The sequence below is a fragment of the Prunus dulcis genome, chromosome 6 (genome assembly GCF_902201215.1).
Source record: "Prunus dulcis chromosome 6, ALMONDv2, whole genome shotgun sequence".
NCBI lineage: Eukaryota > Viridiplantae > Streptophyta > Magnoliopsida > Rosales > Rosaceae > Prunus > Prunus dulcis.
The window spans coordinates 20,520,393-20,536,772 of NC_047655.1; the positions used below are offsets into that span (position 1 = coordinate 20,520,393).

The 16,380-nt window shown below is 37.0% G+C and overlaps 3 protein-coding genes across 3 annotated transcripts; 2 read left to right on the forward strand and 1 right to left on the reverse strand.

Moving 5' to 3' along the window:
• The first annotated feature begins 712 nt into the window (after positions 1-712).
• LOC117630837 (phosphoenolpyruvate carboxykinase (ATP)-like) lies at positions 713-4,006 on the forward strand. The gene is made up of 12 exons (XM_034363643.1): positions 713-894; positions 973-1,096; positions 1,305-1,458; positions 1,562-1,646; positions 1,736-1,836; positions 1,935-2,233; positions 2,336-2,509; positions 2,614-2,679; positions 2,784-2,962; positions 3,170-3,339; positions 3,454-3,622; positions 3,724-4,006. The coding sequence occupies exons 1-12, from the start codon at positions 847-849 to the stop codon at positions 3,865-3,867; spliced, it is 1,713 nt and encodes a 570-aa protein (XP_034219534.1). The 5' UTR covers positions 713-846; the 3' UTR covers positions 3,868-4,006.
• A 73-nt stretch (positions 4,007-4,079) lies between these two features.
• On the reverse strand, positions 4,080-7,070 carry LOC117630838. The gene is made up of 7 exons (XM_034363644.1): positions 6,899-7,070; positions 6,696-6,763; positions 6,479-6,619; positions 5,974-6,015; positions 5,607-5,734; positions 4,438-4,539; positions 4,080-4,352 (listed from the first exon to the last, which is right to left on the reverse strand). The coding sequence occupies exons 1-7, from the start codon at positions 7,060-7,062 to the stop codon at positions 4,221-4,223; spliced, it is 777 nt and encodes a 258-aa protein (XP_034219535.1). The 5' UTR covers positions 7,063-7,070; the 3' UTR covers positions 4,080-4,220.
• Positions 7,071-8,017: 947 nt separating this feature from the next.
• On the forward strand, positions 8,018-12,155 carry LOC117632921 (protein SPT2 homolog). The gene is made up of 10 exons (XM_034366559.1): positions 8,018-8,334; positions 8,592-8,649; positions 8,782-9,029; positions 9,757-9,874; positions 10,018-10,095; positions 10,190-10,313; positions 10,417-11,003; positions 11,095-11,240; positions 11,544-11,630; positions 11,810-12,155. Exons 2-10 carry the CDS (start codon positions 8,629-8,631, stop codon positions 11,928-11,930), a joined length of 1,530 nt encoding a protein of 509 aa, XP_034222450.1. The 5' UTR covers positions 8,018-8,334; positions 8,592-8,628; the 3' UTR covers positions 11,931-12,155.
• The last annotated feature ends 4,225 nt before the right edge of the window (positions 12,156-16,380 follow it).

A 16,380-nucleotide genomic window follows, 5' to 3' on the forward strand; every position in this document is an offset into this window, starting at 1 on the left:
CATATTATTGAATACAAATAATATATATTAAAAATTTTGAATGAATTATATTAAAATATTATATAATGGCCAAACTTTTAAGTTTTAATTAGACAAAATTTTGCCGAATAAAGCATGTACATATTTTATTAGTATAGCTACGCGACTATACCAAATTAATATCTATAAAGTATAAACTAATACAACTAGGAGAGTCCTTTTTTATAATTATTTTTATTAAGTAGTATAGGCACGAGGCTATACTAAAGTTTTTTTTTATAAAAAAAATGGTATAGCCAGTTGGCTATACGAGTTTTTTCTAATTTTTTTTATTATAAAAAATAGTATAGGCGTGCGGCTATATACGATTTTTTCCAATTCTTTTTAAAAAAAATAGTATAGCGGGTGGCTATACTCGGTTTTTAAAATTTTTTATATAAAGAAATAGTATAGCTGCGACGCCAAGAACAAATCAAAGAAGAATTTTAGGATGAAGAAGATGAGAGCAATTATCTGGCATTGAGTTTAATCTTAGGCTATTATTAGAAAACTAAATTTGGGGTGCCATGATCCAAAAGCAATGGAACTCTCTTTACGTGTCATTCAAGACACCATGCAATTCACCTTCTCCACATATTTTATCCATTTTATTTTTTACCTCAATTTAATCTTTGACCATAATTTGGCATGCATGAGCCACTATAAAAGGTGAAAGACAATACACACAAATTTCCCAGCTTAATTAATCGTACGTTCAATCTCTCGAATAAAAAAAATGGAAATAAAAGGAGATTGAACGCCCTGTCAAACCAAAAACTATCTTTTGCTGCTCTTTGTGCTCTTCATTTTAAGATACCCACCAAGAAAATGGCTTTCGGTGAGACTAAGACCCAACCACAGACACAGACACCCGAGGTTGGTTCATTTTTATTTATTTTTATACATATTAGTTTTGGCTTCAAATACTGACTAGAGAAAATGGATCAAATGAAGGTCGTTCCGGCTAAGAAGTATGACCAGAACGATGTTGATAAAGTGTCACATTTCACCCCCACTATTTGCGTCAGTGACAGCGCCTTAAAGTTCACCAACGTCCTCTACAACCTTACTCCTGCTGGTAAAACCTATTCTTCTGTCTGTAGTAATACTAAGAGCTAGTAATCATGGACACATATTCGATCAATGATTTGCACGTAGACCACTGACCTTAGCAAAACCCGTAATACTAAACATTTTGCATCATTGTTTGTTGGAACTTTGGATATGTTTTTTGGCAAAAAATAAAAAGCGTGGGGGAATTGAAGTATGGATTGTATGTGGCGCAGAGCTGTATGAGCATGCTGTCAAGTACGAGAAGGGGTCGTTCATCACGTCCACCGGTGCATTAGCAACTCGATCGGGAGCCAAGACTGGTCGGTCTCCAAGAGATAAGCGTGTTGTCAAGGACGCTACTACTCAGGATGATCTTTGGTGGGGAAAGTAAGTGCCTCATTTTCAATTTTTTTTTTTACTTATATATTTTTTCTGAAATAAATGATGTCAATATTTGATTATTGACGTTGGTATTGTCTTTCACCTGTAGGGGTTCCCCCAACATCGAAATGGACGAGCACACGTTCATGATTAACAGGGAAAGAGCTGTAGATTACTTAAATTGTTTAGACAAGGTAATTTTTTTTCATCTCATTTCATTAAATTTCCATATATCGTTATGGCTATAGAATAATAATAATGGTCTTGAATGTTTGATTTACAGGTCTTTGTGAATGACCAATTTCTGAACTGGGATTCAGAAAACAAAATCAAAGTGAGGATTGTCTCTGCTAGGGCTTACCACTCACTGTTCATGCACAACATGTAAGTACAACATAATTAAGAACTGGGCTGAATTATCCTCCGATTTGCATTTTCGTCCTTGAATTCCAATAAGACTACAAACGTCGATGTTCACTCAGGTGCATCCGACCCACTAAAGAAGAGCTGGAGAATTTCAGCACTCCGGACTTCACTATCTACAATGCTGGCAAGTTCCCCTGCAATCGTTACACACACTACATGACATCCTCTACTAGCATTGATCTCCATATTGCTAGGAAGGAGATGGTCATTCTTGGAACCATGTATGCCGGTGAAATGAAGAAGGGCCTCTTCAGTGTCATGCATTATCTCATGCCCAAGCGCCAAATCCTCTCCCTCCACTCTGGCTGCAATATGGGGAAGAGTGGAGATGTTGCCCTCTTCTTTGGTTTGTCAGGTAAATACTATCGACTCATCATCATAGAGCGCGCCCGCGTGCTGAGAGGCCAGTTAGGTTCTGATCAAATGCTCATTCGCGTTTTTCCATTTTTATGATTAGGTACCGGTAAGACAACCCTTTCCACTGATCACAACAGGTACTTGATCGGAGATGATGAGCACTGCTGGAGCGACAAAGGTGTGTCGAACATCGAAGGTGGTTGCTATGCCAAGTGCATTGACCTTTCCAGGGAGAAGGAGCCCGACATTTGGAACGCCATCAAGTTTGGCGCTGGTAATATATCATTTCCATTTCTTGTGATTTTTCAATCAATTTTTTTCCAACCAATGCCACGCCACCATAAAAATGATTGAATTTGATTTGATCCTTATTGCCAGTGCTGGAAAATGTTGTGTTCGATGATTATACCCGACTGGTGAACTATGCAGACAAATCTGTTACAGGTAAATATCAGAGGGAAGAAGAAAACAGAGAAAAGATGAACTTATAAACTTGTATATATGCTAACATCACTCAAGCAAAATATTATTTTTGGTTGTGGTTGCAGAGAACACTCGTGCAGCCTACCCCATCGAATTCATCCCCAACGCACTGATCCCATGTGTTGGCCCCCACCCTAAGAATGTCATTCTTCTGGCATGTGATGCATTTGGTGTGCTCCCACCTGTGAGCAAGCTGAACCTGGCACAGACCATGTACCACTTCATCAGTGGCTACACTGCCCTGGTAAATATTCAACTATTAGGTCCCGTTTGGATCCCATAAAGGATTAGATGGGAAAGTAAGGATTTGAAACGAAATCATTTTCCATATCTTTTCACACGGTATGAGAAATAGAAGAGTACTTTCCCATCTGCTTATGAATTGGTTAGCAAATCAAAATATTGAGCTTGTCTTACATCTTTGACTGAACCCACCATTGAAAATGTTCAGGTTGCTGGAACTGAAGATGGTATCAAGGAGCCAACAGCAACATTCTCAGCCTGCTTTGGTGCAGCATTTCTAATGCTGCATCCTACCAAGTATGCCGCAATGTTGGCTGAGAAGATGCAGACGCATGGTGCAACTGGATGGCTGGTGAACACTGGCTGGTCTGGTGGAAGGTATGAAAAATTGAAAACATCATCATAAGTTCATAACATTAGAACCCTAAAAACGTTTATCCATTTTTTTATTTTGCAAGAAAATCTGAACCAAATTATGTTTCTCTCTTGCAGCTATGGATCCGGAAGCCGCATCAAGCTAGCCTACACAAGGAAAATCATTGATGCCATCCACTCCGGCAGCCTCTTGAAGACAGAGTATAAGAAGACCAAAGTGTTTGGACTTGAGATTCCTAGTGAGGTTGAGGAAGTGCCCTCAGAAATACTTGATCCTGTGAACACTGTAAGTCGGGCTTTCTCTGTACTATATCTATCTGCTTAGTTTTTCTTTTTCTCAGCCTTTCTAATGTGATTTGGTATTTTATTTTAATTTTGGTGTTGCAGTGGTCAGACAAGAATGCATACAATGAGACACTGATGAAGCTGGCTGGCCTGTTCAAAAACAACTTTGAGACCTTCACAAATTACCAGATTGGCGAGGACAACAAGCTGACTGAGGAGATACTTGCAGCTGGTCCCCACTGCTGAGACTGGACAGAGATTTAAGAATATCATCCAATTTTGTCAAATGGGTTTCGGGATATATGGTTGATGGGTTGTACTTTACGTTGACCTTGTAAATAATTATTCTAATTATTCCATCTAATAGAAGTTGAGTTTATTTATATATAAAAAAAAAAAAAAAATTTGTGTCAAATTTCATAGATGTCAATTACCACTGCTGATAATCAATCGTGACATGGTTTTTCGAAAATAAATAAATCATAAGATGGACTAAAATACTCAGACAAACAACCAACAATTATGTCGTCAAATGAATTGTCTTATGACCATTAGTTTAATTTAAATTACCAATCTAACAGGAAACAAACATTGACACTTCAGGGAATAAGTTTCCAAGCATGATCCATAACTTCGCTATTTATGAAGGGACGCAAAGACCACATCAGGCAGTAGCTCTCTAACTCTCCTGAAGATGACTTATTAGCATTCAGAGCAGAAACAACCCTTTCCTGCAACACGTTTTGACATAGGATTTTCTAAAGTTTACACCAAAGTGTTCAAAATGATAGGAAAGGAGACAGAAAGCTTTAATACCTGCATCATGTAGTCTTGCTTGACCATACTGTAAATGATCCCCATACACTCAGCATAATCGGTAACTTCATTTCTTTTGGGAAGGGATGAAGCAATTTCCTCCTATGAAGAAGTTAGGTGTCAGTAGTCTGGGGTTTTAAATATTATCATCAACCACAAGAAATCAGAATTAAGAATTGGTGTAAGAATTTTTCGGAGAAATATACAATTTTGAACTAGTTTTGAACTAAGTTCAGCCAAACATCTTAGAACTGAAAATATATAACTCCCTCTATCCCAAATAATTTTGCCCCTTTCTTAATCATCAACATTTTAAGGAGACAGAAATATTGCATTCACAACTTCTAATCTAATCTCTTTTTCCTATTTTACAAACACTTCAAACTTGATCAGAAAATGAAAGGACATTGGGATAGGAAAGCGTTTCAAGAAAAACTATAAAGAAAGGAAGACAATTATTCTGGATGCAAAGTATATGATAAATGGACATAAAGTACAAATAATTTTTGTAGTTATTGAAGACGTTTGAATGATGGCTGACCAAACTTCGGCCAAAATTCTGCTGATTATATCAGGGCAAGGAGATTTTCAACAGGCAGGCTCGTCATGCAGCCAAGCAGCTTGTAGGGATGTACATACACTCTGAGGTTACCAATATAATGCACCATATAAAGAGATATGATGCCAAACTGGACATATATTGGGGTGGAACCATGCATGTTTCAACTTTTTTTATGGGGAACAAAACTTTCACTAATTAGAAAAAAAAAAGTTCAAAATTAGTGAATAAGGAGTCCACTTCTATAACAAAACTATAGAAGAAACCTAAAAAATAATCTCTAGACTACGAGAGATACCACATAACAGCTGCTCAATAGCAGTAAAGATTGCCGAAAATTTAAAACAACCACTTTCCAATCTGATAAAATAATAAACAAAAAAAGGACAACTCCCTACACTCTGAAGCTACAGAGAGGCATTCATGTTTCAACTAAACTTTAATCAAATCCAAGCATTTTATCCGATTAACTTATATTCCAATTAGTGCTAATCATAGATACAAGTGTGATTGTGTCTGTACTTATATGGGTACAATAACTACCGAACTCAGGGGGTGTGAGGGGGGAAGGACCAAACAAAAATGAAGAAAAAAGAGGAAAGAAGACTACCTTGTCATCAGTACTTGCTTCTTCATTCAGCCTGTCAGCAAAACTGTCATCCTGGAAAGGGGACAAATTTTCCATTGCACCATTTACATCCTCCACGAGGCATTCAAGTTCATTAAGTATGCTTTTGCCTGCAACACTCATTACATGTTTAAATTAAATCTCAGAAGCACAAGAAGTGTTACATAAACAAAGTATCAGCATTGCAACAACTATCAAACACACCAGATAAGAAATAACTAATAATACAAACAGATTAATTAGCTTATCGAAGTAAAGGCATCACCACTTCACTTGCCATTTTGACAAGATTACTTTGTCATATATGATTGAAGAAACAAATAATTATAACTTTGAAAAGAGATGTTACCTTTGCTTAAATGGTCACGAAGTCCAAGTTGGCATGTATGCACTTCTATACGCAAAATTCCCCATGTATAAAAAAAAACATCACGTTCAGAACAGTAAAATATCAGAAAACAAAGGAAAGGAAAAAAGAGAGGATAATACGTGCAAATTCAGTACCAAGAGCAACAACAACAAGGCAATCATCAGATAGCTATAGGAAACAAGTGCCCCAAAAGAAATCATTACAGAATGACACTACAGTTGGAAAAGGGAGCAAAAGTACAAACGGTGACATGTAACAGATGGCCAAAAAACTCAAGGAAAATGAAGATCAAATGAAGAGAAAGAAAAGATTAAAACTCATTCCAATTATTTCAAGTAAATTTTATAAAGATCATAGCTTTAAAATAGAACTCAGTATAAATTTCAAAAATCATACAACTTAGTTGATAATAAGGGTGATATGGGCCTGAGAGGGCCTAAATTATCTAACCAAGAATCCAAAGACAGAAAGCAATTGCACTTACACTTGTTTGTATTTTGCACGCCATCGTCACTGTTGATGCATCCAGCTTCAATATATGACTTAAGTCTCTGTGTTTCATTAGCTCGGATTATGTTTTTAACCAACTCAGATGTCTTCTCTACCGGGGGCCGCCTAAGAAACTCTAGAAAAGAAGAATGTTACTGAGGAACATGGGAAATAATTGTAACTTAGTGCAGATAACAACCCAGAACACTTACCCAGCCCCTGCTGAAAGCCAGTGAGTAATATGCTTCCCAGATTCACTAAATCATCAAACTTGGCCACCCTGCCACAACGATGAAGTTAAAGAGATTACCCAGATGAAAAAAAAAAAAAGCACAAAACACCACCGTGTTCATAGCAAGTGAATTTATGCTAGTAAAGCTCAAAACACACACACAGAGACAGAGGTAAAGACTACCTGGCCATGAAATCCTTGAACAAGTTGAAAACTTGGTCTTCTATTTCAGAATTCAACATAGCTAAGAACTGGAAAAATAAGAACAAGCGAAGAAGGAAGAAGTAGAGACCTACAGGGACCCGAAGAATAAATTGGAGAACTGAAGAAGCAGAGAAGGAGAACATGAGGTGAGGCTGGGCCGCTGGGGTAAATGGAAAATATGAATTTTTGAAGATTTTTTATTTTTTGCATTTGGGCTCAGTTAGGGCTACCTATAGTTGGGCCTAGATGCTGGTGTGGGTTTCTGAGAAAAATAGATTTTAGTCCTTCATAATTTATTTGATAAGGAATTGTCCGGATATTTTCTTTTTTATTGATCTTATGTTGAATTTGAATCTTGAATTAATAGGAGTTTCATTCCTTTCAATTTGATTAAAAAAGTTCGAGTTTTGAAATTGTATAATTTTAATTCAATGTATGCTAACTTACATGTTAAAATGACATATTGCAAGACCAAGTCAACTATGTAAAGTAAAGAATTTTTAGTTAATGTGGTTAAAAAAGACAACTATACAGTCGTGTCAAAAGCAAAATTCAGATAATGAAGAGTTAGATAATCAAAATGTATTAAAAAGAAGGTAAAAATTATATTGACATTTTAGTAACTTTATTGTATATTAGTCTTTTGGCACGGGCTCACGTGTGTTAATTATCTTATATTATAGTTATGAAAACATTTTTGTTAAAATTAATATATATATATATATATATTTTAATCCTTTTGTGTTTTCTGTTTTAGCTTTATTATTAAACCAAATGAAGAAAAAAGGAAAATAGATGGAGGGGTGAGTTTAATTGCCACTTGGGCTTTGTATTTTATTTATTTTATTTAAATTTTTTGATTTAAATGATTCTTCAAGAGTGTGAATTATGTGTTTGTTTTTCCTTTTCTTTTAATTTGATTCCTGAAGTGTTTTTAACTATATTACAGGCTTGCGAAGGGGAAGAGGGTTGAAAGTGTATTCTCTACAATAGATAAGGAAACAAAGGGGAAAAAAAAGGACAAAATAGTGTAATTGAATAATCTTTTGGAAGGAACCAGATCAATACAGAATTTAAAATTCCAATTTAAAATAAAATAAAATAATTGGAAAGATATATTTACTTATTTATTGATGAAATCATAATTAAATTTTATATTGCAATAATGGAACTCTTCGTTTTACAGTAACCGGTCGAACCCCCAACCCCAAAGCTTTACAATTAGGGCTTGCAGATTCTCTCTCTCGAGAATTCTGATCGCATCGCATCATATCCATTTTCCTCCGTAGAACGTGAATTTCGATTATTAGGGCTTGAAGAGAGAGGATTCGGAATTGTACCATTTGGGGCTTCCCAGCGATTATCTTCACTTTGAGAGGCCTCTGCGATCGGTGTTGCGGTTGCAAGGACTTCTGGTAAGTAGTTTGGTTCTGGTTATCAGCTAAAAGAAATTTGGAATTTTAATTTCATAGTATCTGCATGATATTTGAGCATCCGAACTGTGGATTAGGCATTGAATTGGCCAATGTCAAAATTAGGGTTCAATTACAATGCCAAATCCACGGAACCAAACAGAGACTATAGGGTTTTTGTTTGATTGGACTGAAATTACAGATTTTTTCGCGTTTTATAGTCCAGCATAATAAAGATTTGGGCTTTTTGTGATTTTCAGGTACCCAGTATTCGTAATTGTTCATTTTGAAATAGAAATGCGGGGATACGATAGAGATGTAAGAAAATTTTCAGTCTACTTCTATCTCTGTATTATCGATATGTTAATTATTGACATTGATGCTCTTTTTTCTTTTTTTTTTCCTAGAAAAGAATTAGTTTGACCATTTCTGGTGGTTGTTTTGGTATAGGAATATGGTCAATCAGTCGAAGAATATGATGATTATGAGGACGAAGGCGAGGGATATGAGGAAGAGGAGGATGGCGAAGAGTATGAAGAGGAAGCGGAAGAAGAAGATCCAAAGCCTACCAAGGAAGCATTGGAATACCTTGAGTTGAGACAACGGTTGAAAGAACAATTTCGAAAGCAGATGAAGAAGGAAGGCGGTTCTTCTTTGGCCAACTCCAGTGATAAAAAGAAGAAGCTCCCCTATGATAAGTGAGTGACTACTTTATAACCACCAGTTTTATATGTGAAAGAACGCATACTTCCTTAGAACCACAACGAAGGTGGTTCTGTTCACTGCTAGTACTAGTTTCAATGCTCCTTTAGAGGGTTATAACTCATTGCTGTTTCTTTTGTTGAATGTGTTGTCATTATTGTGAGGACAATGGTGACATTGTTTTAAGGTACCTGTATTGACTGTTTGATGAACAATATTTGGCGTTGTCATCTGAAACTTGAGGGAGGCAAGCAACTGATGCAACCAAATAGTTGCTTAATTTGTTGATTGGCTACATGGTATTACTATGTACTGGGACCTGTTATGATAGAGTGATACACGTTATGTAGTTTCAATTTCTGGGACAGGCTAATTTTTCTCCCAGGGATATCACCACCACCTTGAAAGTAATTGAGTAGACACAATGGGAAAAATATTCCAAAGTGTTTCACTTCCTTCCAATTTCATTTTACTCCTGGAACTGTAACGAGGTTGAGATAGTCATGTGTTTTTAAGTTCATTACCAGCTTGTATCTTCTCATGAAATGTTTTGAGAGCTAACACTTACACCACATTGAGCCATGATTTGTCAGTGCCATGTTTTCTTCTTCAGTAATGGGATTATCTCACAGATGTGATTTATTTCGTATTTTTCGTGTGGACATCAGAGTGGTAAGGTGTAGTTATAAAATTGTTTGAAAATCTGTTTCTCTGCTTCTGCAGTTATGGATCTTTCTTTGGCCCATCTCAACCGATTATATCTGAGAGAGTGATTCAAGAAAGCAAGTCACTATTAGAAACCCAGCATCTGGCATCTAGGGTTTCGAGCTCCCTCCATTCTGTATGTATAATAACTCTCTCTTGTGGTATAGCTTATTACATTACTTTCTCACATTTGATCTTTTTCTCTAGCCATGAACATGCTTCTTCATGGTTTTGGTTTCGGCATAAATTTTATTTTGATGATCTCATTTGTTTCTACAGAACAAGAAGAGCTCTGGATCAACCTCTGCTGGATCGAAACCTGTAGCATATAACCAGAAACCCAGAGTCATTAATGAGGTATTTGGAGCAAATTGTTTTTGTCGGCGCATAAAGTCTGAATTAGTCTCCTAGTTGTCTTATTAACTCTTAATGGCATTTGTGGAATGTGCAGGCTAAAAATAAAGTCCAAAAGCTTAAGGATACACGAGATTACTCCTTTTTATTATCTGACGATGTAGAGCTTCCAGCTTCTTCTAACGATCGTCCTCCTCGAAGTGTCTCTGTTCCAAATTCAGGTGTGTTGCTATCTGCTACTTCTTATCTGGCTCTTTATTTATGGGGCTTTAAACATTCTATTTTCATTGAGGAACTTATACAGGTTTTTTGCTGATTTTAAAGAGGTGCGCTCTAGTCAAATGGCACCGAAAAGCAAACTACCTATGGCAAATAATGGTAGACATTCTCATGGAGGTCGTGATGAAAGAAAACCGGCATCTATGAATGGACATTCTCATGGAGGTCGCGATGAAAGGAGACCGGTATCTATGAATGGACATTCTAATGGAGGTCGGGATGAAAGGAGACCGGTATCTATGAATGGACATGCTCATGGAGGTCGTGATGAAAGGAGACCGGTATCTATGAACGGACAGATGCATTCTAAAGGGGGGCCCAATAAGTTAAGTTCTGCCAGCAGAAGACCTGATTCTACATCAGTGGACTCTAGAAAACAGCTTGGTAGCAACAATGGAAATGGGCCCAGCCGGCCTTTAGGGCCAAAAGGTTCAAAGATGCCCGCTTCTACTGCTGAGAGGAAGGCTTCTGCACCAGGTGTGAAGAATTCCTTGTCTGGTGTGCACAAACCACTCCCGTCAAAGTTGCAGTCATCTATTCCAAAGCAGCACTTGCAACAAAGAAAGGAAGTACGAGAACCTAATGAGCCCAAAGTGTTACCGAGACAGTCAGCAGGATTGACAAAACCTCAGGTTTAAAGCCCATCATGTGCCTACATATATGCTTTACTTTGCATGATCAGTTTTTTGGAGACCTACTTCTCTAATTCATGGATTTTGGCAGATAAACAAGCCTCAAATGCAAAGGCAAATCTCCTCACGTCCTATTTCACAAGAGCATCGTCCCAAAAGAAAGCCTTTGAGACGGCACCCTGATGATGAGTACGATGACGAGGTGGATTATAGGAGTATGATCAGGAATATGTTTAAGTGAGTAATTTTGTTATTATCTTTCTTCCTCTGTTAACTTTGAAATAGTTTCCGAAGTTGATTTCAAAATTCATTTTTGGTGAAATATTTGATAAATCTGCTGAATGCCACACACACACACACACACACTTACACTTGAAGGTATTGTATCTCAGTGACATGTTGGAATTTCTTATGGACTGATTTTGTGAAGATCAATTGGCCATATTGAGAGATTGAAATGTTGTCTTGTGTTGTGGTTAAGGAATTTTACCTTAATGCATTTTGTAAATATTTCTAAACATCTATATGAAATGTCTGCAGATATAATCCAGACAAGTTTGCTGGCGATGATGATTGTAGTGACATGGAGGCCAACTTTGAGGATATTATGAGGGAGGAAAAACGGAGGTAAGCAGTCAGCTTGCCCCACTTAATATCATGTTATTGTATTATTATGCCCAGTGTTTCCCATTTTGGGGTATGACTGAGATTCCATTGAGGTATTTGCTTATTTGAGAAGCACCTTCGTGGGGCTGCATCACATTGTATTCCACTGATCCGAAACGTCTATTTTCGTGATGTTGCAGTGCAAGAATCGCAAGGCAGGAGGACGAAGAGCAGGCTAGATTGATAGACGAAGAAGAAAGGAGGGAACAGATGGCCAAAAGGAATAGATTATTAAAGAAGCGTAAGCTGGGTCATCATTAAGGAAGGGAATTTCGTCTCACCACCCTAGGGATATTTTGTCTCGTGCTAAAGTGGAGTTGATAAAATTACTTCTGAAGCTTTTGGGGATTTGTTTGCTACTTCGCAAAATGTAATTTTAGTGTCAAATTATGTGAAATATAATTTTTGGGCGTTGGAGAGAGAGAGGGGGAGAGAGGGAGAGAGTGGAATGGAGATGCATTTATAGAGGTTTGTTGGCTTTTGCAATTCCCCAGAGTTCCTTCCCAACCCCTTCCCACACCCCACCAAAAAAAAGAAAAAAGAGGAAGAAGAAAACTTGAAATTGCTATATGGCCAATCCCTATCTTCTATATGATTTTGAAACGCACACACTTAAGATGCCGACTAAACATTTCATTTGAAAGGAGTAAAGCAGTAAAATAAAATATATCAAAGGAAAAGCGACAATAACAAAGAAAGATGGCGAAATCATATCTTTAGTTGTTGTAGTTTGACTCATTTTTCACTTTGATGTTCGTCATTTAAATTTTGGCGGTTGTGGTCGTGTAAAAAAAATAAAATAAAATAAAAAATAAAGTCCAAGAAGTTTAGAATTGCTAAGGCAAAATATAAGAATTGATTACCTTTTTTCAGTTGAATGCGACAGTTTTAGAAATAGGAATGCCCTTATATGTGGCAATTGTGGTAATGTACTTTGATGCTTAAGTTAGCTAAGCATGGAGTTTAGGATAATCTTATAAGCAAGCTTTGTATTGGAGCTACGTGTCTTGAAACCGGCACGACATGTGGCGGTTCGAATCCCCTTGTGGTTCCATGAGATTGTAGATTAGTAGGTTGGGCTATTGATCAAGTATGATGTCCGTACAGTCGACGTGGGATTGGTGGCATGTATTCGGAGCACCTTCGGTGCTTTTGTGACTTTGTTAGAGCACTCCATCCCATTGTGCCATAGCAAAGGGTAAGGGCAAATACTATTCACTTGAATAGTGATTGTCTTAGCAATTTTTTAATGCATTTTTAAAGCAACTCCACCCATTTGTCCTTAGCCATGACAAGGGGGGAGCTAGGGCAGCCACTATTCACGTGAATAGTGGTTGCCCTTGCAAATAGTATTTTGTATTTCCACCCATTGCCATGGCTAAGGGCAATTACTATTCATTTTTTTATTTTTTCCCCCTTATTTTTAATGAAAATAATTAATTTGGATAATATTTTCAGATAAGATTTCTGGGTTCCTACTTGTCAAGACTATTCATAATCGGATAAAATTTTCGGATAAGATTTTTGGATTCAAATTTCGGATGAATTTCAAAATTTCAAATTTCGGATGAATTTCAAAATTCAAAATTCAGATAAATTTTTGGGTTCAAATTTCAATGAATTTCAAAATTCAAAATTCAGATAAATTTGGGTTCAAATTTCGGAATTTCAAAATTCAAATTTCATACAAATTAGGGTTCAAATTTCGGATGAATTTCAAATTTCAGATAAGATTTTCATCCAATAAAATCAAGCCACGTGGCATGTCTATCTTGCCAAAATTTTCTATAAAACCAGAGGCTCAGCTCATACCTCTCACACCACATCTTTCTATATTTTCATTTCTCAGAGTTTAGAATTCATACTTCATTCATTCTCAATGGAAGATTTTAGGAGATGCTTGGAGAGGCAAAAGTGAGAAACAAATGAGAGAAACCGTAGAGCAGATGAAATCAATGAGTTGCAGAGACAAGTCGATGAACAAGTTCTCATAGCAGTGGCTTTGCAAGATGAAGAGAACCAAGGTCGCCGCCGTGGTTCACAAGTCGGCCGCCGCCGGAATGTGGAAAGACATAGGCATTCTCGGGGTAAGAATCTTTTGGAAGATTATTTTATCCCAACTTCTTTGTACTCTGATGTTGATTTTCGAAGGCGATTTAGAATGCAACCTCATTTGTTCAATAAAGTCATGCATGATATTTGCAATTATGATGCATACTTTGTTCAAAAGTGTGATGCTACTGGGGTTTTGGGGCTTCTTCCGGAGCAAAAGCTTACAGCTGTTATACGAATGTTGGCGTATGGAGCATCTGCTGATCAGGTGGATGAGATTGCCCGGATGGGGAAGTCCACTACGTTGGAGGCTTTGGTAAGATTTTGTCAAGCAGTTGAAACTCTGTACACTAGGGACTACCTGCGTAGACCTACTCCCAGGGACCTCCAACGGCTTCTACAAAAAGCCGAAGCTCGAGGATTTCCAGGAATGATTGGTAGCATCGACTGCATGCACTGGCAATGGAAGAATTGCCCAACTGCCTGGCAAGGTGATTACGGAAATAGAAAAGGCCAAAAAAGTATCATCCTTGAAGCCGTTGCTGGCTTCGACACATGGGTTTGGCATGCCTTCTTTGGAGTTGCAGGATCCCAAAATGACCTCAACGTGCTGGGTCAATCCCCGGTCTTCAACGATGTATTGAGAGGCCAGGGCCCCAATATCACCTATCAAGTCAACAATACAGTGTACCAGACGGGGTATTATCTAGCTGACGGCATCTACCCGAGGTGGACCACTTTTGTCAAATCCATTCCGAATCCCCGATCCCAGAAGCAAAAATTATTTGCTACCTATCAAGAGGGATACAGGAAAGATGTCGAAAGGTGTTTTGGCATCCTTCAAGCTCGGTGGTTGATTATTCGAGGTGCGGCCCGTATGTTTGATGAGGAGATCCTCAGAAGCATTATGATGACTTGCATCATCCTCCATAATATGATTGTGGAGGATGAGTACGATTATGATGCTTTAGAGGTCTACGAACCGGATCCAATGAACACGGCCTTGACACGGATTTATGAAAGGCCCACGGGGCCAAGTGGAGAACCGTTTGAGCCGGAACCGTTGGTGATGGATGGTCATTTGATGACTGGAATGATAGATCGATATACAAAGATGCAATCTTCGTATATTCATGAAATGCGTCAAGTTCACTTGATGGAGCATCTATGGGCGGTGAAAGGCAATGAAGATGAATGATGGAGCATAGATGCTTTGGTTATGTTTTATTTAGTTATGGTTAGGTTGTGTTGTATTTTTATTTATTATGGTTTGGTTGTGGTTTGTTATTATTATTGTGCCTTGTTTGTAGTTTTTTTTATTTTTATTTTGTTTTGTTTGAAGTATGGAATATGTTGAATAAAAAGGTAATTTATTGAATGCTTTGTTTATTAAATAACGAAATGTAATACAAGTCATTACGAATTACTACTACTAAAATAAAATACATGAATTACAACAACTTTAATAGAAAACATGAAAAATACAAATACATAAAAGGTATGCTAACTAATTTAATGGTTTCCATCATTTAACCAATCCGTGTTGCTAGGCCCATCATCCCGGAAAAGTCTTCTTCTCATAACATCCCTTCGTTCTAGCTTCCAAAATTGTTTTGTTTCAGGGGACATATGACTTGTATCCATCGCCATGGTTTCCCGATCCGTCTTGTCCATATCTTTTTTGCGCAAATACTCCCTTTCTCGTGCATACTCAGCTTGAAGGGCCAACTCGTTATCTTGGCGTTTTTGCTCCATTTCAATTCTTATGCCGTTTTGCCTTGCAATTTCCTCCAAAAATTTTGAATTATTATTGCTTGAATTACCCGCTTTCTTTGCCTTCGCGGCCTTTCAGCCAATGGGCCTCGGCTCCTTTTCGATGGGTGAGTCTTGACTCATAGGAGAATCGAGAGGTGAATCCGATGTCATTGAATCACGGAGTGGCGTCTCGTTTAACACAACGGCGGGACCCGTCGGAATAATTATGAAGCGTTTGCAATATTTCACCACCTCCCAACATTCATGATGGTTGAAACTTTTTTTGCCACCCCCGGTTGCACCGAACCACATTTGTGCTTGAATCATCTATTTAACAAAAAAATGGAAATGCAATAAATATTTAAAATATATTGGATATGCAAGTAACAAAAAAAATAATAATGGAAATGCAATTAACCTTACAAATAAATTAGAAGTGCAAGAAAATTAAGAAACAAGTGGAAATGCAAGAAATATTAACAACATATTGAAAATGCAAGAAATATTAACAAAATATTGAAAATGCAAGAAATATTAACAAAATATTGAAAAAAATATTTAAAATGCAAGAAATATTAACAAAATATTGATAATGCAAGAAATATTAACAAAATATTTAAAATGCAAGAAATATTAACAACATATTGATATTGCAAGAAATATGAACAAAATATTTAAAATGCAAGAAATATTAACAAAATATTGAAAATGCAAGCAATATTAACAAAATATATATATATTAGGAGATTAAACTTAATAAAACAAAAATTATAAAATACTTATCTCGTTAGTACGATTTTCCCCGCTTCTATAGTTGTCCATCGCTTTTGCTATGGCATCTCTCTATTTTCCCAACTCTTTATTGAGAATTTTCCACCTACTGGATAATACCATCTCCGTACGA

What these genes read in the sequence shown, in the direction of transcription:
- LOC117630838 (XM_034363644.1), bottom strand. Translation starts at nt 7,062, where the DNA reads ATGTTCTCCTTCTCTGCTTCTTCAGTTCTCCAATTTATTCTTCGGGTC. An exon ending in TTCAAGGATTTCATGGCCAG is followed by an intron (nt 6,764 to 6,898) that starts GTAGTCTTTACC and finishes TCGTTGTGGCAG; the next exon opens with GGTGGCCAAGTTTGATGATT. An exon ending in TCGTGACCATTTAAGCAAAG is followed by an intron (nt 5,735 to 5,973) that starts GTAACATCTCTT and finishes TGAGTGTTGCAG; the next exon opens with GCAAAAGCATACTTAATGAA.
- LOC117632921 (XM_034366559.1), top strand. Translation starts at nt 8,629, where the DNA reads ATGCGGGGATACGATAGAGAT. An exon ending in AACCCAGAGTCATTAATGAG is followed by an intron (nt 10,096 to 10,189) that starts GTATTTGGAGCA and finishes TGGAATGTGCAG; the next exon opens with GCTAAAAATAAAGTCCAAAA. An exon ending in ATGAGGGAGGAAAAACGGAG is followed by an intron (nt 11,631 to 11,809) that starts GTAAGCAGTCAG and finishes GTGATGTTGCAG; the next exon opens with TGCAAGAATCGCAAGGCAGG.
- LOC117630837 (XM_034363643.1), top strand. Translation starts at nt 847, where the DNA reads ATGGCTTTCGGTGAGACTAAGACCCAACCACAGACACAGACACCCGAG. An exon ending in ACTTAAATTGTTTAGACAAG is followed by an intron (nt 1,647 to 1,735) that starts GTAATTTTTTTT and finishes TTTGATTTACAG; the next exon opens with GTCTTTGTGAATGACCAATT. An exon ending in CGCCATCAAGTTTGGCGCTG is followed by an intron (nt 2,510 to 2,613) that starts GTAATATATCAT and finishes CCTTATTGCCAG; the next exon opens with TGCTGGAAAATGTTGTGTTC.